The sequence below is a fragment of the Pteropus medius genome, unplaced genomic scaffold, assembly GCF_902729225.1.
Source record: "Pteropus medius unplaced genomic scaffold, Ma_sr-lr_union100, whole genome shotgun sequence".
Lineage (NCBI taxonomy): Eukaryota > Metazoa > Chordata > Mammalia > Chiroptera > Pteropodidae > Pteropus > Pteropus medius.
This window is the reverse complement of record NW_024349803.1, coordinates 2957230-2984213: the sequence shown is the minus strand read 5'-3', so window position 1 is coordinate 2984213 and position 26984 is coordinate 2957230. Positions and strand designations below refer to the sequence as shown.

At 36.6% G+C, this 26984-nt stretch overlaps 1 protein-coding gene across 6 annotated transcripts in view; it reads right to left on the bottom strand.

The window, feature by feature from the left end:
* TBC1D5 (TBC1 domain family member 5) overlaps positions 1–26984 on the bottom strand; it is a 466695-nt gene that overhangs the window by 24808 nt on the left and 414903 nt on the right. For all 6 annotated transcript variants that reach the window (XM_039837041.1, XM_039837039.1, XM_039837045.1 and 3 more), the window contains one exon: positions 22102–22265. In XM_039837041.1, coding sequence (XP_039692975.1) covers positions 22102–22265 — 164 coding nt within the window. The remainder of the gene's footprint in view (positions 1–22101; positions 22266–26984) is intronic.

Genomic DNA, 26984 nt, shown 5'->3' with positions numbered 1-26984 from the left:
AGCTGAGGTCTGGCAGAAAGGCTTCCCTTTCCTCCCCATTCATTTCCTATTACATTTTTATTTCAGATAATTATGTTTTGGGGGCTGGAGCCTGATGTGCAGACTGTTGTGGCCACTGGCCCTAAGAGGCACCATGCTCATAATGACTGTGAGCAGGCTGCAATGGTGTCCTTGTCTATAGACTAATTAAAATCTCAGGGTTCTCGGTTTGGGAGAAAAGTGGGGCAGGAAGAGCACCAGGGTGGAGTTCTGCTTAGCTTCCAAGTAAATGTCCTCAGATCACAAGAGAAGCAGACAAGGGAACCGACACCAACTGCAGGCAGCAGGAACAGGTAAATATAGAAACTAGAAGACAGGAAAGACGCCCAGTCTTTTTTGAGCAGATGGATGAACAAGAAGTGGGAAGTGGAGGAAACGGAAAGTCTTGAGGGAAAAAAGTGGGAAGGCTGTGGCTGTTCCGAGGAAGCTGTGGTATATACAAGGGCAAAACACACACAGTGTAGATGAAAATCAAGCTGTGGCATATGCTATCAGCAGAGGAAGACATCACCAGAAAAAAATGGAAGAGGAACACAAAGGAGACTTTTTAAGAGTATAAAAATAAATGGTATAGGTGTGTGAGGCAGTATAGTCACGCTGGAGAGCAAGTGGACATGATCAAAAGCCCCAGAATCTGTATCTGTTATGCCTGCATGTACCTCTGTAACCCTGGCCAGAAAGCAAAGCTCTCTGAGCCTCAGTTTCCTGTCTATCAAATGGGGATAATAATTCCTGCTTCATATGATTTCTGAAGAATTAGATTGCATGAGATTTTCCAGATGCAACACTTTGCGCAGTGCTTGACAAATGGTAAACACTTAATAAATGTTCATTTTGTTGTTATCCCTAGATTATTAATGTAATTCTAGAAAGTTATTCCAAGGAACTATAGATATATACAAAAACATAACTCCCAAGATAATCATCACACATTCAATGGCAACATGTGCATGCATACACACATACACACACATACAAAATCTACACAAATCCTAAATGTCTAATGATAGGTGACTTTAGGTAATCCTAAATGTCTAATCATAGGTGACTTGCAGTACATTCATAAATAGAATATTATGCAACTTTTAAAAATGTTCTCATATTGGAACATTTAACAATAACATACAATATCCTAATTGGAAAGTAAGTTACAAAGTAGTAGGTTAAGAATGGTTCTGTCAGAACAAATTGATGGTCGCCAGATAGAAGGGGCATTAGGAGGATGGGTGTAAAAGGTGAAAGGCATTAAGAAGTATAAATTTCCAGTTATAAAAACAGTCGAGGTCTATAAAGGACAGCATAGGGAATAGCGTCAATAATATTGTAATAACTATGTATGGTGCCAAATGGGTACTAGACTTATTGGGGTGATCACTTCGTAAGGTATATAAATGTCTAATCACAATGTTGGACACCTAAAATTAATATAATATTGTATGTCAACTATAATTGAAAAATAAATTAAAAAAAACTTTTTAGAAAGATATTCATACTAAAAAAAGAGGGAAGATATTCACTGAAGTGTTTATATTGGTTATTCTCCAAATGGTGACGTTATAGGTCATTTTCCCACCTTCTTTCTGCTTTTTTTGTAAGGGGGAGTTTTTTTTTTCCCACAATGAAACTGGATTGTATTTTTGTAATAAGAAGGTCAAATTATTACCCAAGTAACATGATAGGAAGGAAATAAGAAAAAATATAATGGTGTTTACCAAAGAGAAAAAAAAAAGGTGTTAATATTTTTAGATGACAAAAATTGATTTTAAATCAAACTTTAAACAATACTATAGTCTAAACAAACCTGTAATCTAAACAATGCTAAGCAGTAAGATAATTTAAATGAAATAACTCACGAAACATTCTCGTCATTGGAGTTAGGAAATTCAGGGCTGAGAAGGCTGTGTAAACAAACCTTGTTATTTCTTTACTACCTTACTATTCCAAGTCTAAACTTCTGTTTTGCCAATTCTTCAAAAACTGTTTAGTTGTCTGAAAAGTATAAAATCTGCCTTCTTTGGTAATTTATTTGGGACTCGTATTCTTATGAAGCCATTATACATATGAAATTAAAATTTGATTTTCTCTATTAATCTGTCTCATGTCAAATTTAATTCTTAGACCAGCTCGAAGAACCTAAAATGGTAGAGTAAATTTTTTTCCTCCCCACCACAATCTAGAACAAAGGCATTAAAACCTAAACTCAACAGTATTTTATATGACTTTTCATACTTCAGTTTCCTCTAGAGCTCAACGAAAACTCCTATATTACAGAATACTTCCTCTGGAGAAGATGACAGACTAGGAAGCACCAGGAATCTCTATCCCAGCCTAGATAACAATTGCATTGACAGACCATGTCTGATGTAACTATTTTGGAGGGCTGGAGTCTATTTAAGACTGGCTACTTCCAAGGGAAGGCTTGGAGGGTAAATTGTGGTTAATTTCAGTCAAGTTCAGCTCTTAGTACAACAGCAGCCATTCATCCCTTGCCTCTAGTCCTGTGGCAGGCAGCTATGCACTTGTTCCTGGAGCAGTCTGCATAGAGCTTGTGGGAGCCAGGGTGGGTAAAAAGGATCCCATCCACCACATACCATGGATCTATGCTCTGAGTACTGATTGCTATTTCTGATTACAGAGGTGCAGACAAAGAGGAAGGTGGTCATTATTTTTGTACCTCCTCTCATTGTTGGAAACCCTTCCCCCTCTGGCTGAAGTGATTTTCAGTGGCTTTAAAGAGCCTGCACTATTCTCTCCCTGCTTCATTTTTCTCTTTTTCCTCTTTAAGGAACCAGATAGTAGAGAGTAGGATATTCAAAAGCAACTGCATATGCGAGAGAAATCTGACAGTGATTGTGCATGCTCAGGAAAAAGCAAAGATTCAGAAAAAACACGAGACCTCAAGTTTATACCTCATACTGATCATTGGTACAGGGACAGCCTAGAAACAAATAAACAAACTAACAAACCCACAAAAACAAAAGCCAGTAAATCCTGAGAAAGGGGAGATTCTGATTTTAAGAGTTACACATTAATAGCCTTACACATTATAACTTGCAATGAAAAAATCACTAGAGAGATTCAAGGCAGATTTGAACAGGCAGAAGAATAAGCAAACATGAAGAATGAACCAACAAGTACACTGTGAGAGTCCCCAAAGAAGGAAAGAAACAGAATATTTAAAGAAATAACTAACTTCTCAAATTTGATGGACTTGAATATAAACACACGAGCTTAACAAACTCAAAGTAAAATGAACTGGGAGAACTTTCTAAGACACATGGAGACAGGACATTATATATGAATAAGTTTCAATACAGCAAGGAAATATAACAATTATAAACATTTACACCAACCCAATGACAGAACAGCAAACTATGTGAAGCACGAACTGAAAGTAGTAACAGACATTTCTACAATAATAGCTGGAAACTAATATGCCACTCTCAACAATGGATAGAACAACCAACAGAAGATAACTAAGGAATGAGAGGATTTAAACAACACAATAAACCACCCGGATCTAACATACATACACACTATCCAACAACAGCATGGAGCATTTTCCAGGATAGATCATACAGTATCCATTTTCCAGGATAGATAGGCCACAAATTAAGTCTCAATAGCTTTAAAAAGACATATATCATACAGTGTTTTCTCTGACGGCATCAGGATGAAGTTAGAATCAGCAATAGAAGTAAAATTGGAAAATTCACAAATTTGTGGAAATTAAACACACACACCAATGGATCCAAGAGGAAATTAAAAGTGAAATTAGAAAATGCTTGGAAATAAATGAAAACAAAAACAACATAATCAAACTTATCGGATGAAGTGAAAGCACTGTTAAGGGGAAAATTAATAGCTATGAATGCTTATATTAAAGAAGAAAGATTTCAAATCAACAATCTAGCTATACAACTTCAGGAACTAGGAAACAAACAAACAAAAAAAATAAACTCAAAGCTAGCAGAAGCAAGAAAATAATAAATATTACAGCAAAAAGAAACAAAATAGAGTACAGAAAAACAACAGAGAAAAATCAATAAAACCAAAAGCTGGTTCTTTGAAAAGACCAACAAAATTAACGGACCTTTAGCTGTATGGGTTAAGAGAAAAAGAGAGAAGACTGAAATTACTAAAATCAGAAACAAAAGTTGGGACATTACTACCAATTCTACATAAATGAAAAGGATTATAAGAGTGTGAACAACTATATGCCAACAAATTGGATAAGCTAGATGAAGTGAACAAATACCTAGAAAGGTAAAACCTACCAAGACTAAATCATGAAGAAATGGAAAATCTGAATAGACCTATAACTAGTAAAGGGATTGAATCAGTAATTACAGAACTCCCAACAAAGCCCTTAACCCGATGGCTTCACTGGTGAATTCTAGCAAACTTTTGACGAAGAAGTAATTCTTCCCAAACCTTTCCAAAGAAATGAAGAGGAGTTATTGTACATACAAAATTTTGCATGGTGACAGATGGTTACCAGACTTATCACAGTGATCACACTGTAAGGCATATGAATGTCAAACCACTATGTTGTACACCTGAATGTAATATAATACTGTATGCCAATTATACTTTTATAATTTTTTTAAAAGAGATCTGATCGACAGAGTAAATATGCAACCCACAGAATGGGAGAAAATATGTGCAAATCATGTATCTGTTAAGAAATTAATATCCAGAACATATAGAAAACTCCTTAAACTTAGTAACAAAAAACTGAACAACCTGATTTAAAAATAGGCAAAGGACCTGAATGGATATTTTTCCAAGGAAGACATACAAATGGCCAATAAGCACATGAAAAGATGCTCAATATCACTAATTATTGTGGAAATGAAAATCAAAACTATAATGAGATGTCATCTCACACTCTTTAAGAGGGCAACTATCAAAAAACCAGAAAATAACAAATATTGGTGAGGATGTGAAAAAACTGGAACCCTTGTGCACTGCTGGTGGGAATGTAAAATGGCACAGTTGCTGTGAAAAAACAGTATAAATGTCCCTCAAAAAATTAAAAATAGAATTTTTACATGATCCAGCAATTCCACTTCTGGGCATATACCCAAAATAACTGGAAGCAGAGTCTTTAAGAGACATGCGTACACCCATGTTCATAACAGCATTATTCACAATAGCTAAAACATGGAAGCAACCCAAGTGTCCATCAACAGATTAATGGATAGGCAAAATATGGTATACATACAGTGGAATATTATTCAGCCTTAAAAAAGGAAAGAAACTGACATGTGCTACAACATGGATGAACCTTGAGGACATTATGCTAAGTGAAATAAGCCAGCCACAAAAGACAAATTCTGTATAATTACACTTCTATGAGGTACTTAGAGTAGTCAACATCATAAAGACAAAGTAGAATGATGGTTGACAGGGGCAGGGTGATGTGGGGAATAGAAGGTTATTGCTTAATGAGTAGAGTTTTAGTTTTACAAAATGTTTAAGTTATGGAGATGGATGTACATTAGGAAAGAATTTAATGCTAATGAACTGTACACATAAAAATAGTTAAAGCAGTAAATTTTGTCTATTTTACCACAATAAAAGGAAAAGAATACTACCTCCTTATAATTTATAAAGTTAAGAATCGCCTGTCTTAAAATAAGAGTGGCGAGCGAGGTGAGACATGAGTCAGTCCTTTGCCAGTCTGGTCCCCCCTGCCTCCCAGTCATACAGTCTTAGGCGGCCCTGACAGAGACCCTCCCAGCCCTTCCCTGCAGCAGCCCAGGAAGAGATGCAGGGCAGAGTCACCAGGTGAAAAACTGGGAGAAAATTATTTTTCTATGCAAAAATTTTCTCTATCAAATTTCACCTTGATTTTTAGCATATCCCTAGAGTTGACCAATTACATATCAAATCCACATTCACTTCACTGGTTTATGTGTGAAAGAGTTCCAAACATCTTTTTGAAGTCAGGTGTTAGCAGGTTAAAATTAATAACTCAGATCATGTGCTTGCTGTGGGTAGGTCATCTAGGATATGGATTATAAATGATATTTTAAAAATAGAACATGCAAGGGTCACAAAATTAAGAAAAAGAAATTTACTTTTATTTAGCTGCCTCTCATAATTTTTATTGAGGGCGTAAAAAAAAGATCTTAGTTTCTTACCCCATTTCATTCTTTTGGATCTACCTGATAAGACAGAAATTTCCCACTGTCCAGTCATAAGTAGTACCCTTGTTTTGTAGATGGCGTTAACCATAACCTCTGTATGCCTCAGTTCTCTCATCTGCAAAATGGGAGGTAATTATAGCACCAACCTCATGGAGTCCTTTGAGGATTCAGGGGGCTAATATATGTAGAATGCTTAGAACAGAGGACACACATGGAAAGCATTTATAACCATTAGCACTTAGCCATCATCCACAAGGGGAACGTGTTCACACTAGGATATATTTGAAGCTGACTTTATCTGTAGAAAAATCTCATTGCTGACTTGATTTTAGTTAGACTAACTCTTTTCAACTTTTAATATGCACAAAATCACCTGGTGAACGTTCTGGTTAAATGCAGAGTCCACTCGGTAGGTCTGAGATGGGGCCTGAGATTCTACATTTCTAACAAGGTCCCAGGGATGACTATAACTGGTCCAGGTACCACACTTTGAATGGCAAGGTTAAGATGATCCATCTCATACCTTCCTATTTACTTCTGAATACAGCTTCCAACGCCTCTGGGAAGGTTGTGAAACACTTTACTATTTCCTTGCTCTAAAGCAGTGTTAACAGATGGCTGGCTGCATGGTTGCATGAATATTTGGTAATAGTCCAAAAGACCTCGTCTCAACATGGAGTAGGATATAGGGAGGAGAGAAGCAGAGTGACAGGCTTCCAAGATAGCTTTCCAACCTTCCTGAATCAGTTCTGTACAGAGTGGCATCATTATCTATTTAGAACTAATTCTTAGACTATTAGGTATTCATTTCATCCACCGTAAACACAAGGACTTATTTTAAAGCCAAATATAAATTAATTTTGTTGGATTATGCATGCTCTCTTCTGTAATTTTGATAAACAGAGACTATGTGTCAATATCAAATAAAAGATGCCTTTCAAACATGAATGCGATGAAAAGAAAATGGTAGATTACTTCCATAATCCATGATATTTAAACTAATCTCCCACTTCCTAAAGGTATTTTTATAACAATCATAAAAGTAATATTTGTTAAATACTTTTTGACTTTAGAAACATGCTTTTATGCCTATTGCTATTTCAAGAGTGTGAGCTATTTTAATTTAACTTTGCCTTTCTAGATGTTTACAAAAAATAAATAAAAAGAAAAGAATGATGCCCACAAATAGGACTGTGTGCTACAAATTCTAAAGTAAACTGAATAAGCTTACAATCCTGAAATAGATATACTGGAAATTAAAATAAAATCTTTAACTAGACAACCTCGCATATGTGTAATCTGAGGAAGAATAAACTTTATTTGCATAGTTACAAACCTTATTACTTGCAAAAATCCAATAACTGCTCTTTTAAATAATTATATGCATATGCTATGTCTTAGGAACTTCATACCTTTTAAAAATTCAAAAAGTATAAAAGTGCTAAGCATAGTTATTAAAGGCAATTACCCAACTTCTGAACATTTTAACTGGGAAAGAAAAAAGTCCTTTTTAGAAGGAACTGTGTTTAAAAAGCTAATTAAATGGCATTAGTATAGAGAAATCTCCCCATATTTTGGACTTTTAGGCTATCACCTTCATGTTATATTTTTATAATTAAGCAACCTGACCAATCTTTTGTAAACAAGAATAGCTCTCTCCTCCACCAGGCCAATTGGCACAGATGTTACTTTATTTAACAAGGGTTTTCCCCTCTCCACTCACATGTGATCAGACCAACCGATGAAACCACTCGGCCAGCACCGGGGCCTCCAGCTGAGTTTCTCATCGTGTCGTTGGCTGAGCTGAACCATCTGTGTGCTTTCCCTTGCTGTTTCTGGCACCAAGAGTAGGCATTGGCACAATGACTGACCCAGATAGAAGGGCCTCAGCCAAAGTTGTTTTTCTTATGACAAAGCTAATTGACCCATGTGAGGATGAAATGTGCACCCTTGTACCACCATTCTCTGGGCTAACTGATCTCCCTTTAGAGACAAACAAAAAAAAAAAATGGCACTCTACAGCAAATCCAAGCTGGGGATCAAGCATGGTTTAAGAAAAACTTCAAGTTACAACTGGTAAAGGAAACCAAGTGTTGGGACAGCTTTAACACAAACACTACCAATTCTGAGACTTCTGGGAAAAAAAAGTCGGAAAAAAAATTCTCTGAATTACCTGCTTTATCAGCGTGTCTCTCACACTTTTGTTAATTCACTCCTTAAACTAATTTATAGAAACCTCATTTCTCACTATGTACCTATTATTGTAATCCCCATTAGCTTTTATATGTGGTTGGTGAATGCCACTGGGAAATGAGGAGACTTTTCAGGCCCTAGAGAAGACCAGAATAAAACCTAGTACACCTGAATCGTTGCATAGCACACAAAACCCTCAACAGCATTCACTCATTCCTAACTGCTGTATCTGCCACAGGGGATGCCGTGATAGTGACAAGTGCCTGCCAGAGCCTTTTGACTGAATACAAGTAGTTCTGCGACAGTCAAAGCAAAGGATACATTTACAGAAAACCTAGGACAGCCCCATCTCAACATGCTGCTTCTGTAGGTTTGGGAGGGGCTCTGGAATCTCCCTCTTAATTGGAGCCATTGCTACCCACTGAAAGTGCTTACAGCTTTCAGAGGGTGACAGGGAAGTCTCCATGAGACACAAGGTGCTTGGGCTGAGACTGGAAGACTCTATGAGTTTTGTGGCCATATGAACCATTTTGGTCAGAAGAGACAGTGAAGCAAAACAACACAGAGGTGGGAGACAGCATGCTCGGTTTGAGGGAACCGAAACAGTTGTTTCATTCCTGAAGGGTTGGGGAGGAATTGGAGGGAGGACTGATGAAAAGGCTGGATAGACTGAGATCGTCAAGGGCCCTGCAGGCTGGGTCTTAAAATCTTCAGATTAACCCCTGAAGAATTCTGATGGGGAGTCAGACACTGAGTCAGATGTTCACAGACAGCAAGATGGTGTTATGAAATACTTGGGATATATGTGACCATTAACAAAATGGATTTATTCTAAAATTTCTAATTAACATGTAAAAAACATTAATACTTTAAAAAGTATAATCTTTCTCTATCCTCATTCTCCCAGCTCACCAACTTCAGAAGCTGCATGTCAAACTCAGAGTAGTAGAGTCAGTTACTGTAATGCTTCTTTTAAAAATGCAAATTTGTTCTGAGATTAAGAAACAATTGAGCATAACGTGAATTGCACATTTGCTTATGTACAATTTTACGCACGAGAAACATGCGGAAAACTGCATGTAGCTGAATCCAGATTTATAGGAGCACACAAATACATACATGCACACACCTCAGATTTCTGCCGGCTACCTCAGTTCACAGTGTGTGATGGGCAGCATCCAGAACCCCAATCTGTCAGATTCCAGATCATTCTCCCTCTCTTACTTTATGGTAACTCACAAGCCACAACATTTCAAATCTTTCCAACTAGACTTCAGGTCATATTATCGTAGTACTTACTTCTTAATCATTTAACATTTGTAGAACCATGCTACCACTTTTATTAGTTTCCTACCTTGTTTTATGTGTCAGTGATGAAGTTTTTGAATGTCTCCCAATCCCATCTTTCCCACGAGCCCCGTGGTTTTTAATGCATGATTTCATACAGTGTGGTGATTTTTTAATGAAAATATCAACTGACTGTTCTGAAGATGACTATTCATTTGAAGATGAATACAATCATGACAATCAAATTTATATATTTTTCTGCAAAGGTAATTGGAGAAAAGCTTTAGTCTAGAGATCATGGCAGCACTCTCTACAGCTAACACTCTGACTCTGTAGGAGGGAGTGCTGGTGCTCCTTGTATTCATTCTTGTCTTCCTTCCTAACAGAGGCCTGCAGCCATGAACCTCCTCTCAAGGGGAAGCTGACCTAAACCAGAGCTGTGCGGCTAAGGCTGGACCTGATGGATTTAACGGTAACCCCGTTACCTTTGTAGTGATGGCTGTAGCAATTCTGGGCAATGAGACATAAGGGGTAGTCTTGGGTGGGTGATTCTTGAAAAAACAAAGAACAAAGGTTCTCTAGAACAGAGGTGCCAGATTTAACCAATAGAAACATATGACATACAGTTAATTTGGATTTCAGACAATAATTTTTTAGTATATATATGTCCCATGTCACATGAGACATACTTATACTAAAAATTATTGTTCACTTGCTATTGAAATTTAATTGGGCATGCTGGGCATGGCAACCCTATCTTAAGAGAATGCTCCAGGAAGACATGGTTGTCTTTCTCCTCCGTATGTTGGTGAGTAGCTCTGGTGCCTAGAACTGCTGTGGCTATCTCACTTCTAACCTAGGGAAGAACTTGTTCTGGGCAAGGCAGAGAGGTGGAAAGAACTTGGGTCCTTGAAGACAATCCTGAGCTTCTAAATTATTGGTTCTAAACTGCGACTACACATGTGAAGAACTTGAGAAGGTTTTAACAATTACCAAGGTCCAGGCCCCACCTCAGAGATTCTGATTCAGTTCTTCTGTTATTGGTATCCTTTAAGCTCTCCAGGTGATACTGATGTGCAGCCAGGGATGATAAGTCTTTTGGACTTGAGTTAATAATTTATCATTTGAATCAGTTGAGTCAGAGTTTATGTTATGTTCAGCGTAAAAAGTCCTAAAAAAGTGATAGTCTAATTGAAATGAAATGCAAGGTCCAGCATTTAAATGGTCTTTAAATTTAATTAGTTCATCCCAGAAATTTAAATCAATTCCTGGCAAAAAAAAAAAAAAAAAAAAAAAAAAAATTAGGCCTGCTTGTTTATTTGAAGAAAAAGATCTTGTGCTGGCCCAACCTTCAAATCTAGTTCTGAAGACCTTCATCAAGGGTGTTAAAAAAGAAATTTGGTCACAATAGAGACTAAGGGTGGGTGACTTTGAGTGTAGACATTGAGAATAACAACCAACACAACATATTCTGGCAGTAAACAGATAATAGCTTCGCCAATGTCTAGCTGGATGATATGAATGTTTGTTGTCCAGAGATGAATTTAAGATTTCCATAAACGTTAGCATTATGACATAGTAGTTCTTTTCTGGCTTCATTCTTATTTTCTTCAATTTCGTTTTCAAAAGTATTGTTTTTTATATTTTATAGAATATATATCTTTATAGCAGGATGAATAAGAGATGCATGTGGAGTGCATGAATATGTTTCAAACCCAAAAAACTGCCTATAAGCTTAAATGAGAATATCCTGAAGTTAAGCAATAAGCAACTTGGCAGCATTTTCACCGTTTATTCTAAATTGATTGGGGGCATTATTCTAAATATGAGGCCTCTTTCAGTTCTGGACTGTGTACTAGTGGGTGTATATGTGTATGTGGGACAGGTTAGTGATATAATTTGCAAGTTCTTTACATTTCCTTGCTAAGGGAACCCTTGAGATATCTGAGTGGACATATGCAAGAATTTGGGAAAATGTTGCAAACTTTCATGATCTTGTTTACAATTCTGTCCTAACTTTGAGATGGTTTCCAAGAATAATGGTGACAAAAATCAAGAGGCCAGTGATTACCTGAAAGTGATCCTAGATGCTGGTCTGAAAGGCCCCTTCTGTTGCTGGGACAGGTATGGGTGGAATGGGTTTATTTACTGAGATCAGGTCATCTTTAAGAGTCCACCAAAGAAGCAAAATGAGAAAGATAGAGAACTTTAAAGCCAAATAAGAATGTTGAAAGAGAACAAAACAACTAGAAAATATGACCAAGAAAGGCAGGAATCAGAGTCTAGTCATGGGTCTATGAATAGGTGGTGGGGGGTGGGGTAGGGCAGGGGGAAGTGTTCCCTTTCATAACTGCTTTTCCAGTTGAAAGTTTTTTTTATTTTATTTTTTTATTCTTTTGTATTTTCAAATGTAGTGCATTACTTTTTAGGATTTCACATAAAGCCAATTTGTTCATGGCCTCCTATAATCATCAAATTCTGAGTTACTGCTGTTAAAGTTTCTATCTACTGACCTAAACAACTTTGGGAAATAATGTTTTGATTGGCAATGATAAGGCTATAGACAGAACTGTACTAAGTTGGTAACAACTCTGAGGGAAAGGAGGAAGGGAGGGCTTTGCTGTTATCTTAAGTAAAAAGGAAGTTTGGGAATTTAATTATGTTATTTTCTGGTGACTCATATAGTTAAAGCTTTTAAAATCCTTCAGCCACATTGTAATATCAGGGCTGAAAAGGGTCTTGGTTGTGCCTTTTTCATATATTTTTAAAAAGTTGCTCATGACCAACTGTATTTCATAAGCAGACAAGCACCCCAGACCAAGGTCAAGCTTATATGAGCCAAGTGTACAACTCTAAACAAATATAACTTACAATGAAGTTAATCACATGCATTTGTAATGAGACATGCTTATTAAGAGGCTTAATAAAGCATGAACGGTAAACTCTCCATGTAAATCATTATGCTGAGTATTATTCTTACGGCCAAATACATTTTGTTTTTATTTTTCTTTTCTCATCTTACTAGTTCTTCATGTCAATGCTACATGTTTTTCTGGTACCATCCACAGTTTTTTATTTTATCTTCACCACCATGAAATAGAAAGGTCCTGAATTTTCCCAACAATTGTAGTTCTGCCATGGGGCCTTTACCAACTCCAAACATGCATTTAATTAGGAAAAGTTGCCTCCTTTAGATGCAGGGCTTAGGGAATGGATATTACCTTTGTGCAAGAGAAAAAATGCCCAAGCAAATAGCTCCCAGACCTGGCCATGCTGCTTCGTGAACAGCCTAGGGGGTTCTAGCGCCCACTTGCCCCATTAGCAGGACTCTTGCGAGAAATGCACAAACTTCACGAGTAAATGCCCTGTAACTCTGCCCTTTACCCCCAAGCTTCAGGTGTGAGGTTCCGGTACCTACCACCTACAATACTTCCATGTGTATGAATTCCTGAGACGTGGGCATCTTGGAGTAGAAAACTGGGAGGGGAAACAGCAGGGTTCAGGGAAAGAGAAGAAGGCATGGTAAAGATGCCCAAGCCTCTGACTGACCCTCTGGGCACAGCAGCTTTAGCCTGAGAAATAACCAAAAAGGAGTCCTCAGCCTTAAGGTTTCAGAGCAAGGTGAAGGCCACCTGTATGATACAGATCTTCCTCTTTGTTCAGTAGACCTAGAATTCCCATGACGGGAGCAAAGCCATTCTTTCTAGAATCAGAACCAAGTGGATTGAAAATATAGCTTCCTGGAAAAGTTAACAGAAGTGTTTCAAAGAATAAATGATGGGAGGCTAGGGGGCTGAAGATTTAAAAACAGGAAGATGCTGTGTAGGAGAAAGGAGGTGGTGAGGCTGTTGAGGAAAGAGGAAGACAGTCTAACAGCCTCCACAATTGGGCCTCTGGCCTTGACTGACCTCCATCTGCACAGGGCAACTCATAGCCCTCATTTCCTTCCCTGTCCTGCACATGTGCACTATGAGGCACAGATTACTGTCCCCGAGGCAACGTGGCATTGCAAGACTAAATAAATGTCAAGTTTCAAGAAAGGTCATTGGAAGGATGCAAGTGCTATCAATGACACATTTAATTTAGTATGATTCAAACCTACAGGAATTTCTGGCCAGGGATTCTAAATATTTCTAATTGCTTCACTTGAGCTCTTCTCAAACCATTGCTTATGCCTCCTGGGCAGTGTTCAGTATGGGTACAGTCTGGCATCTTTGTATTTTATGAGATGATAGAGATGAAGACAAACGATGGAGAAAGAAGACCCAGCATGAGGGGGATAAGTGCCTCATTTGCCCCTAAGGGCACCATTTTCATTGTCCTAAAAAGGGCATTATAGTCCGGGTTTGGAACTCCATTTACTGTGCTTCTGCTTTTATAGGCTCCCCTGATTTTCTGGTTAAAAATAAATTTATTAAAGCATAAAGATGTTAAAAAGTTGGTTATAAAATCCGTTTACAAAAGCTAAATTAAAATGTAATGTACAAACTGTCAAAAACAGCTCTTTATGATGCTCCCTTTGATGGTCACATTTCTTTACAATGGAATTATGTGAATTTGTAAGGCAAAAAGATGGAGATAGGAGGAAGGAACATTCCTACAAAGATACACAGACCACCTTCCCTGACCTTTGAGCTGATGCACTGGCAAAAGATTGTGAACAAGGTTCATATAATATTGAGTGACTAACTAAATGTCATCTTTCAAATACCTGAGTTCAGTTTAGCCTACCGCGCGATTTAAAGAAGTTAGAAACATTGCTGATGTCTAAATTTTTATATCTATTCGTATGTTAAATGGCACTGTATTTTAATGCAGTTGTCATTGATGCTACTGATTAAACAATAAAAGATTATAAATATATTTATGAATTTTAAAAAATCCTATAATTAGATAAACTCTAGATGTCAGGTTTCAATTCCATGCAGAAGCCCATACAGAAATCCATTATTATCAGTACTTTGCACATACTTTGTGTTCTTAGGAAATATGCATCATTGACTGCAGAGAAAACCAGACAACTGGGTAAATTCTGGCCCACTGGGAATGCCACTGCTGGATTTCTCTCTTCCAACTACCAATCTAACTTAAGCTGCCTAAAAATCCACACTGTCATGGATTTCCCTAAACCTTTTCCTGTTACCAGAGGCTGGTCTGGGAGTGGGCTCTAGAAGATGTTGTGGGTGTGGGGGTGTAAGGGTGTGTGTGGGGGAGGGAAAAACAGGATATATACCTGGCTCCGTGGCAGCCCTCTTGAGAAAATGATTGTAGTGAGCTGAGGATAAAGCCAATTCACCGAGGATGGCAGAATGGAAAGATGGTGATGTCAATGAACAGATGAATTATCCAACTCTACACCTGCCTATCTCAAGACTCTTGTAATTTGAAATAATAAGCAACAAATTTCCTCATTTGAGATAATAATTTCTTTTATGTTTTCCCAAAAGCAACATGGTATAATCTCAACTATCTTACATTCTGCCAGAGGATGTGAGGGAGAAGAGAATACCTATAACAGGCATTGTTGACTGCCTACTCAATATCTGTCCTAGGAAGGTGCTTGATGTTCAGCGAAACCAATAGTTGCATTTAATGAAAGAAATGTATCTGTGGTTCGAGTCTGATCTCTCACATGAAGCTTATCTAGACTAACACAGCCATGGTGGTCCATCTTCTGAATCTACATTACGTATTATCTTTACTGCTTATTTAACATTTAACCATATATTGCCTCCCATGTTGATGAGTTATATTTTTATTTAGTTTAATTATTACTTAACTTTTGATGTGTTTCCCCCTCCTCCAATTTCATTGTAAGCACACTCACTGGGACTGCTCTCTTTATGTTTCCTATATAGATATGTCTTAAATTCCAATTTCTAGAACATGACCTTAAGTAGATAAGGTAATGTTCATGTTGTCCATACTTCCAGAAGTAATTATGACTTTGCTTTCAAACTTGTTTTTAGTCATTTGACACTTTTAGTTATTATGTCATGATAGATCAATGAATATTACAAAAATAAGTTCTGTTGGCATGACCATGGTATATGATGAGCGTATGCAGGATGAGCACCCCCAGTGGTGCTGTGAGCCTGGAGGTGGTTTTTACCTCATTATATAACCTGTTTTATATGGGGATTTCCAAATCAGACAATTTTGATTTCCTGTGGTTTAGAGGGGATTCTGAGCTTTGGATAAGTCTAGATCTTTAGAGATTGGTATGTAATTATCACAAAGCATAGTAGCCTTGCAGTTCATCGGGAACATTAAAAAAACCAAACTCTTAATTGGCTGATATGCTTATTTGCATAGACAAATCAATTTTAGAGTTGTTCCTATATTCAGTATTTTCCCTGTTCTTTAAGCTTAGCAAAGATATTATTGGAAAATGATTTGGCAATAATCGGAAACATGACTAACAGTGCTAAAGCAAGTTAAAAATTATTTAACCGTCAGATAAATGACCCACTAAAATAGATTTCCAAAAAACTAAGCATTAGATATCATTTACATTATCATGCAAAAAAAGCATGGATAATAAAAAGTATAAAAATTTTGAATTTTCTCTTTGAGACTAAAAAATCAAAGCTTGATTAAAACATGGGTTTGAATTAGGTGAGCCCTAAAGGCAAAAGGGAAACAAAGTAGAGGGAAAATTGTAAATATCAATCCTCAAAACAATACTACTACTGATAATGAGGTACGGTCAATTTTGAAAACTTACTAGTTTATTCACATTTCAGAAAAGAAGTATAATGATGTCTTTTATAAACATATGGCACAAGCTTAATTAAAGACTTAGTTCAGTTGTACACTCTTTTATCATATGGCCAAATCAGGGACAATAACAGGAATAAATGTGATATAACTTCATCTAAAGATAGCCTGTGGATTATAGAAAGGCTTCGATACATAAAAAGGCAATACTGAGAGAAAGTAAGTTCTGAGACCTAATATATGACACTTGTCGAAAATATTTCACACTTAAATTGATTTTGAAAATCATTTCTCAATGACTAGATTAGAAACATTATAAGCAGATTCAGCTACTCTTAGGTTGATAACTATTACTAGGTTATCTTTGTTTTAATGTCTCTTTTCAACCGCTGTTTTATCCTTTTGTAAACTGACATCAACAACTTCTTGATCCTGGGCCACTTTAAAAGATCAACTGAGTCTTGAAATCTGAAATAAATTGTATTGTTTAAGGCACTGGGGACCCAAAGCAAGATATGTCTTTGCTTCAATTTTAGCCACTTGCTTATGTGAAAAATTGATAATGATGGTTAATGATGATGTTAATGAAAAACTATCTCGAACTTTTTTGAGGACATGGAACGTCTCCCTGTATCACACTAAACTGGATTGGAAATGAAAGTAAAGTGGGCCCAGAGATGACAGGTGCCAGTAATGACAGGTGCCAGTTATAGGTTCTGGCGCCACTGGGATCACTGAGGTGGTGGTATATGGTTTCCATGGGAGAATGATTCCCAGATGTGGGCCTGAACATTTTCCAACTGTGCTCTGTCATGCCGCGATAAGCAACACTCTCACCTTAAATTAAAAAAGGTTTATTTCTCATTCATACTTCGCATTTATCATGCGTTGGCAGATGGGCTCTGCTCATTGTGCCGGAGGGAAAGAGAGAGAGAGATGGAGGATCATGCAGTTAACAATACAGACATATCACTTCCACTCACAACTCACTGGACAGAGCCAGTCACATGGCTCTGACAAATCTCAGGAATAAGGAGGTACAATCTTATCAAGTGCCTAGAATGGGGGAAAACGGGAATTATTTGGTAAAGAGCATTGACTATAACACATTATTTCATAAAACAATAAGCTAACCTATTACTTGGAAAACCATGAGCTTTCTCTTGACAATTTCTGCCTATGTACCTCCCTTAAGTTAGGAAATATATTAAATTTTGAATAATAATTTGGCATTGTGTCTTGGTTCACAGCAGGTCTATGTAGAGGATTAGACTTTATTTCTATTTTTGCTCAACTTCTCAGTTTTAAGTAACACCATAAAGAAAAGTAATTAATTGGTGTTGTAGACTAATCCATATGCCAACAAAATGTGGTAGAATGCAAATGAAACATCTCTCCATATGCCTTTCTCATTTGTTATTCCTTATTCTGGTTCTTCATAGACATGTTCTTTGTACAGGCAGGCATCTCCTCTTCTAATTTATTATGTCAATACATTCTATTTTTGTTGTAATCTTCAGTTATTATTTTTAATCTAAGTTATATATGTAACACTTTGAAGTCAAAAGGGTCTACAAGGCTTGTTATGAAAAACAGTTCACACAGCCCCACCCTCTACTTCCTGTTCTCCACAAGTAATCACTTTCAACTCTTTTACCCATTTTTTTCATATCTATATCTCTAGCTTATATTGCTACTTCTTGATTTTTCTAGAGCATTATACACTAATTCATGGAAGATGAGGATTTAGCTCTAATGAACACCAGCCCTTGCTCCCTCCCCTCCACCTGCAAACACCCAGTTCTCACACCCCATCTTCTCAAATGAATTTTATCACAATTTTGGTGAGATTAACAGTCAACAGGCTTATATTTATATTTTAGATACATTATCATGTCCATGTAAATTATAGTCATGGATCACTTATAAAGTTTATCACAACCTTTCTTTTCCTGTAACTTCTTTGTTTTTCTTTGGGGTTATCAATTGTCCTGTGTTTTACTGTCCTGTGTTTTTCTTAAGTTATCACTAACTTAAACACAGACTAACCTCTAGTTGAATAAATTTCTTAATTCATTCAAATATATTAGTCATTTTTATAATTCCATCTTTTTGGAGATAACTTTCTGGAACCTTCTAACTTGCTCCAATCTGGGTTGGCTGCTTCTCTGGATGTGCTAAATAGCTGTGTTATATATAGTCTTGGGTCTCCCTACATTATCATTCTGGGGAATAATTTTGTCTTGCTCTGGATAATTTACTTGTTTTCATATATTCCTCATCCTTAGTGTATGTCTTTATTATTTTTGTAGAGCAGATCATCCAGTGGATTCTGAGTATGGGTACATGCAAATAATTTTTTTGAATCTTGAATGTCTAAAAGTGGCTTTATTCTATCCTCACACTTAATTAGTTTGGCTAGGTGTTGAATTTAGGTTGGAAGTAATTTTCTCTCAGAACTCTGAAGGCATTCCTCCATTGTCCTGTTTCTGGTTTTGCTATGGGAAATTTGCAGCTATGCTAATTATTGATCCTTCATTGAAAACCTCTCTTTTCCCCCAATTCCACAAGTTTGTAGGATATCTCTTGGTTCTCAGAGTTCTGAACTTTTCCAGTGATGTATCTGGGTGTGTGTTTGTATTTGCTTGGGTAGGACATTCTACAGACTTTTTCAGTCTGAAAACTTAGGTCTTTCGTTAGTAGAAAACTTTATTGAATTATATTTATGACCATTTCCTTCCCTTCATTTTCCTTGTTCTCTTTCTGTAACTCCTGTTTTTTAGAGTTTATACTTTCTGGGTTGGTTCTCTAATTTTCTTATATTTTTCTTTCTTACCTTCCATTTCTGTCTGTATTTTATTTTCTGGGGAGATAGCCTCAACTTTATCTTCCAAACTCTTCTATTGAGTTTTACATTTTAGATACCATATTTTTTAAAATAAATTTATTTATTTAAATTAATTTCAAGTATACAGTGCATCGGTTAGACATCTATATTGTTCACATAATGATTCCCCCAATTGCTCCCTCCCTCCCTGGCCCTCCACTTAGCCATCATATTAATGCTAACTGCATTCCCTCTGCTGTGCTCCCCATCCCCATGCCTAACTATCAACTACTAATTCGTACTTCTTTAATCCTTCACCCCATTCTCCCACTCCCCCAATCCCCCTTCTCTCTGTCCGTCACCAAATTGTCCACTATATTTGTGAGTCTGTTTTTGATTAGTTTGTTCTTTTTGTTCCCTAGATACCGTATATAAGTGAAATCATATGGTATTTATCTTTCTCTGTCTGACTTATTTCACTCAGCATAGTAAACTCTAAGTCCATCCATGTCGTTGCAAATGGTAGGATTTCATTTTTTCTAATGGCTGATATTCTAATATTCCATTGTATATATGAACCATAATTCCTTTATCCAATCGTCTGTTGATGGGCATCTAGGTTGCTTCCATATCTTGGCTATTGTAAAGTGTGCTGCCATGAAAATTGGTGTGCATAGATTTTTATGAATTATTGTTTTGGTTTTCTTTGGATAAATACCCAGAATTGCAATTGCTGGGTCAAAAGGTATATCCATTTTTAACTTTTTGAGAAGCCTCCATACTGTTTTCCATAGCGGCTGTACCAAAAATTTCTAATAGCTTTTGTTTTTTTCTGAATGTTTATTTTTTCTGAATCATTCTCTTGCATAGACTTGCTTCCTTCTAGTTGTTCTTCCCTTTTTTTAAAATAGCATTTTACTATTTTGATGTCAAAATAGTTTTCACCTAAATAGCTATTAAGAAAATAAATTTCGAAAGAATGATATTTTCAAAATGAGGTATTTCATGCTAATATCATTATTCGCTATTTTCTGACCACAAGTATATAGTATGGCCAAAGCTCAATCTGAGTTATTATTGCTTAATTACTGTGTCTCAGATGCTCACATGGAAGTATCAGGACATAAATGATACTTTTAAAAAATTTATTTTTGTCTGTCTTTCCCTATCATTCTGGTGGATCGTTGGCTCTCTTACTCACATAAAATAGTGTGAACTAGGGGTTAAGTGAAGGCTCTGTGCTTAGATGGGGCTGTGATGGTTGGGTTCATCATAAAACTGGCTGTTTCCCTGGAGAACCCCTAAGGTTGGGGGTGGGGTGGTGGTGGTGGGGTGTGTGTGGTTTTTGCTTAGAGAAAACTCTTGCAGCCAGGAGGGATATATACACTGCTATTCTGGGAAGTAACTTGGGTAAGGGCTAGGGATCTCAAATTCAGTAGTAAAATATATTCATCATCCCTTTTCCAGTAAGGTAGTCCATAGTTGCATGTGCCTTATCTCTCTCATAACTCTCAGAGACATTCTGTTTTGTACTTTCCAGAGAATTAAACCTTTGGTCCTCTTCCAGAGTGGAGAAAGGAATCTAATTGCTTTGTGAAGAGACTTCTGACGAAACCTCATGTCTTCAGTTCCACCTTCACCCCTCTGCCAGTTCCTGAGCTTCCAGAGGATTTTATAATCTAATCAAGTTGCTTCTTGGTTTCTACCTACTGCTGACTTGGTGTTCAGCTTTCTTAGGCTGCTAAATTAGTTAGCACTTAACATCTGCTTTCCAAGTAACAAAAGTTTGTTGCTGTTGTCTTTTCTCCTGTTTTCTTATTCCTTAAGGGTTTATCTTTAACTACTCTAACTGTTCCTGGAGTGGAGTTTAGGAGGGAACAAAGCTAACTGCTGGCATTAAAGCTGCCATCTTTAAATTAAAGTTCTATTCTGCTCTTCTACAAATTAAAGAATCACAGTCCCTACACATTGAAAGAGACCCCGAGAGAGTATGTAGTGAACTCCTATCTTCAGAGAGCAAAGCATATTGTTTAATTTGCACGAGGTGGTTGAAACACCAGGAAGCTGTGTGTCTTGCCCTGGGATATACACAGTCACAAAGACAGACAGCATGCTGTTACCCACTCTATGGACCATAAATAATTATCCCTCAAAGGTTTTACATATATATTTTTTTCTAATTTAAGACTATTTCAGCAACAGCTAGATCACTTTCTGTAACATCTTAAATCTGCATCCTCTTCCAGTGGGCAGATGATTTCTTCTAGTAGAGTATTAGGCGTTAAACTAGCTATAAAATGTGGCTAAGCATTTTATTATTTGTGAAGTTGGCTTAAAAAAATTTCGCACACAACCAGGTTTTTAAAGTTTTGATATGCTTTAGATATGTTCTTTTGAATGATGTTACAAAGGATCTCAGAGAGCAACTACCAAATATATCATAATTTAAATGTAATTTGTATAACTTTTTAAAACAGTGGTAAAATAATTATTTTTAATTTTTAAGAAATACTTAAAACTGAAAAAAATAGTTCGGTATTTTTCAGCTTGTTTGTATCTTAATCTATTATTTGGTATAATGCTATTTGCTATATTTTAGAAAAAATCACAGGCTTTGACAAAAGGGCATTTGTAGAGGAAAAGACTGAGATTTGGATTCAAATTATTTTAAATTGATGCTTTTTTCCTCTCCCAGTGTAATACAGACCATAGCCTTAAAATATTCCTTAAAATTTTAATAAAATTATTTTTGATGAATAATTCATTTTAGTCTGTAAATTTGGTCTGTAAAAATTTTAAGAGTTTTATAAAAAGCTTTAGGGAATGAATGACTTTAGAAGAAAATGAAAGATTAAAAGAAAACCATCTTTAAATACTTACAGATTCTTTTCTGCCCATAGTTTTGCTGTGTGAGCGGGAACGGGAGATATTGCTAAAAAAGGAATCCTTTTTAGTAGCAGACGAAGGTGGGGAACCAGTGAATTCTCTTCCTCCAGGCAAACTCTCAATGCTTGGAGATGAACTGATGTTTTTAGAGTTTTGTCCTGTAAGAAAAATTAAGTAGCAACAATGAAACGCCAGACTCACTAAGCTACTGAAACTACTGCTTTTAATAAATGATCAAATATACTTCTTTGTTCACACTGTCAATATGATGACACTGTGGAGTATTAAAATGCATGCATTTTTTATGAATCAGAATACCTGCCAATTCTGTAAAACAATGAAGCACTGCCATAATTTTCTACATGTAATTTATACTACAATCGTTGAAGTGTTGTACGCATGAAAAAACTAAAAAATCCAATTTTTAGAAATCACAGGTAAAAGACTGGACCCTCAGTAATAAGATCATCCTTAATAATGAAAATTGGAAATTATTGTACTGCACATTATATTACTAATATTAAAAAATCAAAATCCTTCACCAGTTTTTCAAGAGTCTCTCTCCTTTTCATTAATTGCAGAACGGATACATAGCTACCCCCAGCCTATGGCAGAAGCACCTGGAAATGAGGACAAGGTGCTGGTTCACAGGGCCTCTTTCTAAACAGGTACCTGTATTAAGAGTGTTTGTGTCTGGACCTCCGGAAGTGCTTTTTTCACTGAGAGGTTCTGGAGCCATAAAATTTCCTTAGACAGGAACAAGGACGCTAGTAGGTTTTTTGAGAGGGTAGCCTTGTGTAGAAGACGGGTTCAGAGGATTAGCTGCAGCCAGACCCATGCAGCTCTCACTTTCACAACTGAGTCACTCCCATAAATGTTAGGGGGACTTGAGGACCTGGTAAAATAACATGGTGTGCATGCATTTCTTCATTCGACCACTAGGAACCAAAGGCCTTAATGTAAGTGCCAGACACCATGGGTGCAGGGAGACAGATGGAAACTAAAACCACTGTCAAAATCCCCACCCTTCAAGGAGCTTACTTCCTAGTGAGGGGTACAGACAAGCACATTGGTAAAATCCACATGATATTAGATGGTAGTAAGTACTGTGGAGAAAAGTTAGTAAAGGGGGACTTGTCAGAGGAAGGTGTCACTAAGAATTGAGGTGCATGACATTTGAGCAAAACCTTAAAGAAGGGGAAATAACAGCTTTACAGATAATAGGAAGGAACAGCAGTACAAAGGCCTCAAGCAGAACCTTTGTGTTTCTGAAGAACAGCAAGGCGGCCAGAGTGACTAAAACTAAGACTGAGCCGGGAGCGGGGAGTGGGCGGAGAAGGAGATGAGGTCTGAGAGCAGGGGTCAGTCAGGTAGGAGTTTGTAGATGATTTTGATTACATTTACTCTGAGAAGCGAAGCCATTGAGAGCCACTAGAGGATATGAGCAGAGAAGTGACGCGATTTGACTTACTTTTAAAGGATCACTCTGGATGCTATGTTGAGAATAGAATTAGGGAGTGGGAGATAGCAAAAACAAAAACAGGGAAATCAATTTTTGCCACTGGAAAACTCCAAGTAAGCAGACTGATCATACCTTGGCAATGAAAAGTGGTCAGATTCTAGACAAAACTGACCAGATTTCCTCATGAATATATATTAGGGGTATGAGATAAAAAGAGGAGTCGAGCTTAACCCCAAATGTTCTAAAGTTAGATAGTGGTGACAAATGAACATTTCTCTGAGAATATACTAAAAACCATTGAATTACATACTTTAAAAGATAAATTTTATAGTATATGAATTTTATCTCAAGAAAGTTATTTTTGATAAAGTCAGTTTTCACATTTAACTCCCAGCTAGTGACGGGCAGGAAAGGGCCTGCCCATTTCCACCCAACACAGGACTCTTCTAATAAGAAATCTTGGCTGCGGAGTTTCTTGTTTATAGAGCCTTCTGCGAGGTCTGCATCGCAGTCTGACCGCATCCCCCTTCCGAGTTCTATTTCTTCCTCTTTTCCTTTCACAGTTGTTATTCCTCAATGAACCTTTTGTACTTCTAACTCCTTCTCAACTTGCAATTGAGGACATTGTTGCTGACCCCTGAAGGACAGTGGGAGTGCCCCTGAGGTCAGGGATTGTGAGGGGAGAACAGGTCCCAAGGCCTAGAACATCTCCACGGTATATGGTCCTGGTATGTTGGAGCTGAAAAAGACCTCAGGAACTACCTATTAATTTATTTTCTTTTTTAAAAATTATATTACCAATAAGTAAATATAGTCTCACTGTAAATAAATTAAATGTGACAACTGCCTTTGTAAAACAGCTTGATATAATTTACATACCATAAAATTCACCCTTTAAAAGTGTATAATTCAGTGGTTTTTAGTATATTCATAGAGATTCTCAACCACTACCATCTAATTTTAGAACATTTTTGTCACCCCCAAAAGAAATCTTGTGCCCATTAGCAGTTACTCCCAATGCTCCCTTCCTCATGACCATAAACCCACTTTTCGTCTCTATGGACTGGCCTTTTCTGGACATGTCATATAAATAGAATGATACAATATGTGATATACTATGACTGGCTTTTCAGTTGGTGCCGTGTTTTTAAGGTATATTCATGCTAAAGCAGGTGTCAGAACTTCATTCCTTTTATCGCCATATAATATTCTATTGTATATATATTTTGTTTATCTACTCATCAGTTGGTGAACATTCAGCTTGTATCCATTTCTTGGTTATTATGAATGATGTTGCTATGAACATTTGTGTATAAATTTTTATGTGGATGTATGTTTTCATTTCTCTTGGGTTAATATCTAGGGGTGGCATTGCTGGGTCAATATGGTAAGTCTGTGCGTAACATTTTGAGAAACTGCCAAACTGATTTTGAAAGTGGCTACATCATTTTATATTTCTATCAGCACTGTATGAGGGTTCCAGTTTCTTGACATCCTTGTCAACTTATTGGCTGTTTACTTTAGCCATCCTAGTGAGTGTTAAGTGGTATCTCGTGATTTTTATTGCAGTTTCCCAAAGCAAATGACTAATGATGTGGAGCACCTTTTTATGTGCTTATTAGACATCTGTATATTTTCTTCGGAGACATGTCTATTCAAATCTTTTACCTATTTTTAATATTGGGTTATTTGTCTTTTTATTGTTGAGCTGTAAGAATTTTTCATATATTCTGGGTACAAGTCTTTTTTTCAAATATATGATTTATAAAAAAACCTCTCCCATTCTCTGCATTGCCTTTTCACTTTCATAGTGATGTCCTATGAAGCCGAAGTTTTTAATTTTGATAAAGTCCCAATTATCTACTTTTCCTTTAGTTGCTTGTGTTGTCAGTATATCTAAGAAACCATTGCCTAACTCCAGGTTATAAAGATTTACTCCTATGTTTACTTTTAAGAGTGGTATAGTTTTAACTTTTGTACTTAAGTCTATAGTCTATTCTAATTTTTTTATAGCGTGAAGTAGTTCGACTTCATTCTTTTGTGGATATCCAGTTTTCCCAGCACTATTTGTAGAAAAGACTATTCTTCTCACATTGAATGGTCTTGGCACCCTTGTTTAAAATTAATTTACCATAAATAGAAGGGTTTATTTCTATGCTTTCAACTCTGTTCCATTTATACATGCCTATCTTTATGCCAACATCACAGTCGTGATTCTATAACTATACAGTAAGTTTTGAAATTAAGGAGTATGAATTCTCGAACTTTGTTATCTTTCAACGTTGTTTTGGCTATTAGGGGTGCTTTGCATTTCTATATGAATTTTAGGATCAGTATGTCAGTTTCTGCCAAAAGACATATGGGATTCTGATAGAGATTGCGATGAATATGTTGATCAATTTCGATAGCACTGCCATCTTACTAATATAAGATATAAGCAAAATATATTTATGTTGTCTTTTATAGTTACTTACATAGTTATCTTTATCAGTGCTCTTTTTCTTTGCGTGTATTTGAATTAATTTCTAGTGTCTTTTCATTTCAGCCTGAAGGACTCCCTTTACTATGTCTTGTAGGGCAGATTTGCTAGCAGTGAATTCTGCTTTTTGTTTGTCACTGTCTTAATTTTTCCTTTCTTTTTGAAGGATAATTTTACTAGATATAGAATTATTCATTGATAGTCTTTTTCAAAAAAATTCACTTTAAATATATCATCCTACTGCTTTCTGGCCTCCATGGTTTTGATGAGAAGTCAGCTGTTCATGCTATCGAGGTTCTCTTGGATACCATGAGTTGTTTTTCTCTTGCCGTTTTCAAGATTCTCTCTTCATTGTTGGCTTTTAACAGTTTGACTATGCTGTGTCTCAGTGAAGATATCTTTGAGTTTATCCTGCTTGGAGTTGATTGAGCTTCTTGGATATATAATATTTTTCATGGGACTGTGGAATATTTTAGCTAGCATTTCTTCGAATATTCTTTTAGGCCCTTTCTCTCTGTTCTCTCTCTTTCTTGACTCCCATTATCTGCATGTTGGTATGCTTCCTGGTATTCTGTAAGTCTTCGAGACTCTGTTCATTTTTCTTCATTCTTTTGTCTTTGTTTTTTTTCAGACTGGATAATATCAACTGACATATCTCTAAGTTCTGATCTTCTGTCAGCTTGAATCTGTTACTGAACCTCTGTTGTGAATTTTAAATTTCAGTTATTGTAATTTTCAACTCCAGAATACCTCTTTGGTTCTTCAAAAAATCCCTACCCTTTATTAATACTATTTTATGAGACACTTGTCTCATACATTCCTTTAGTTCTTTAGACAATTTCCTTTAGCTTTTAAAAGATATTTATAATACCTGATTTAAAGTCTCTTGTAGGTTCAGCTTCCACAGAGGCAGTTTGTATTGACTGCTTTTTTCCC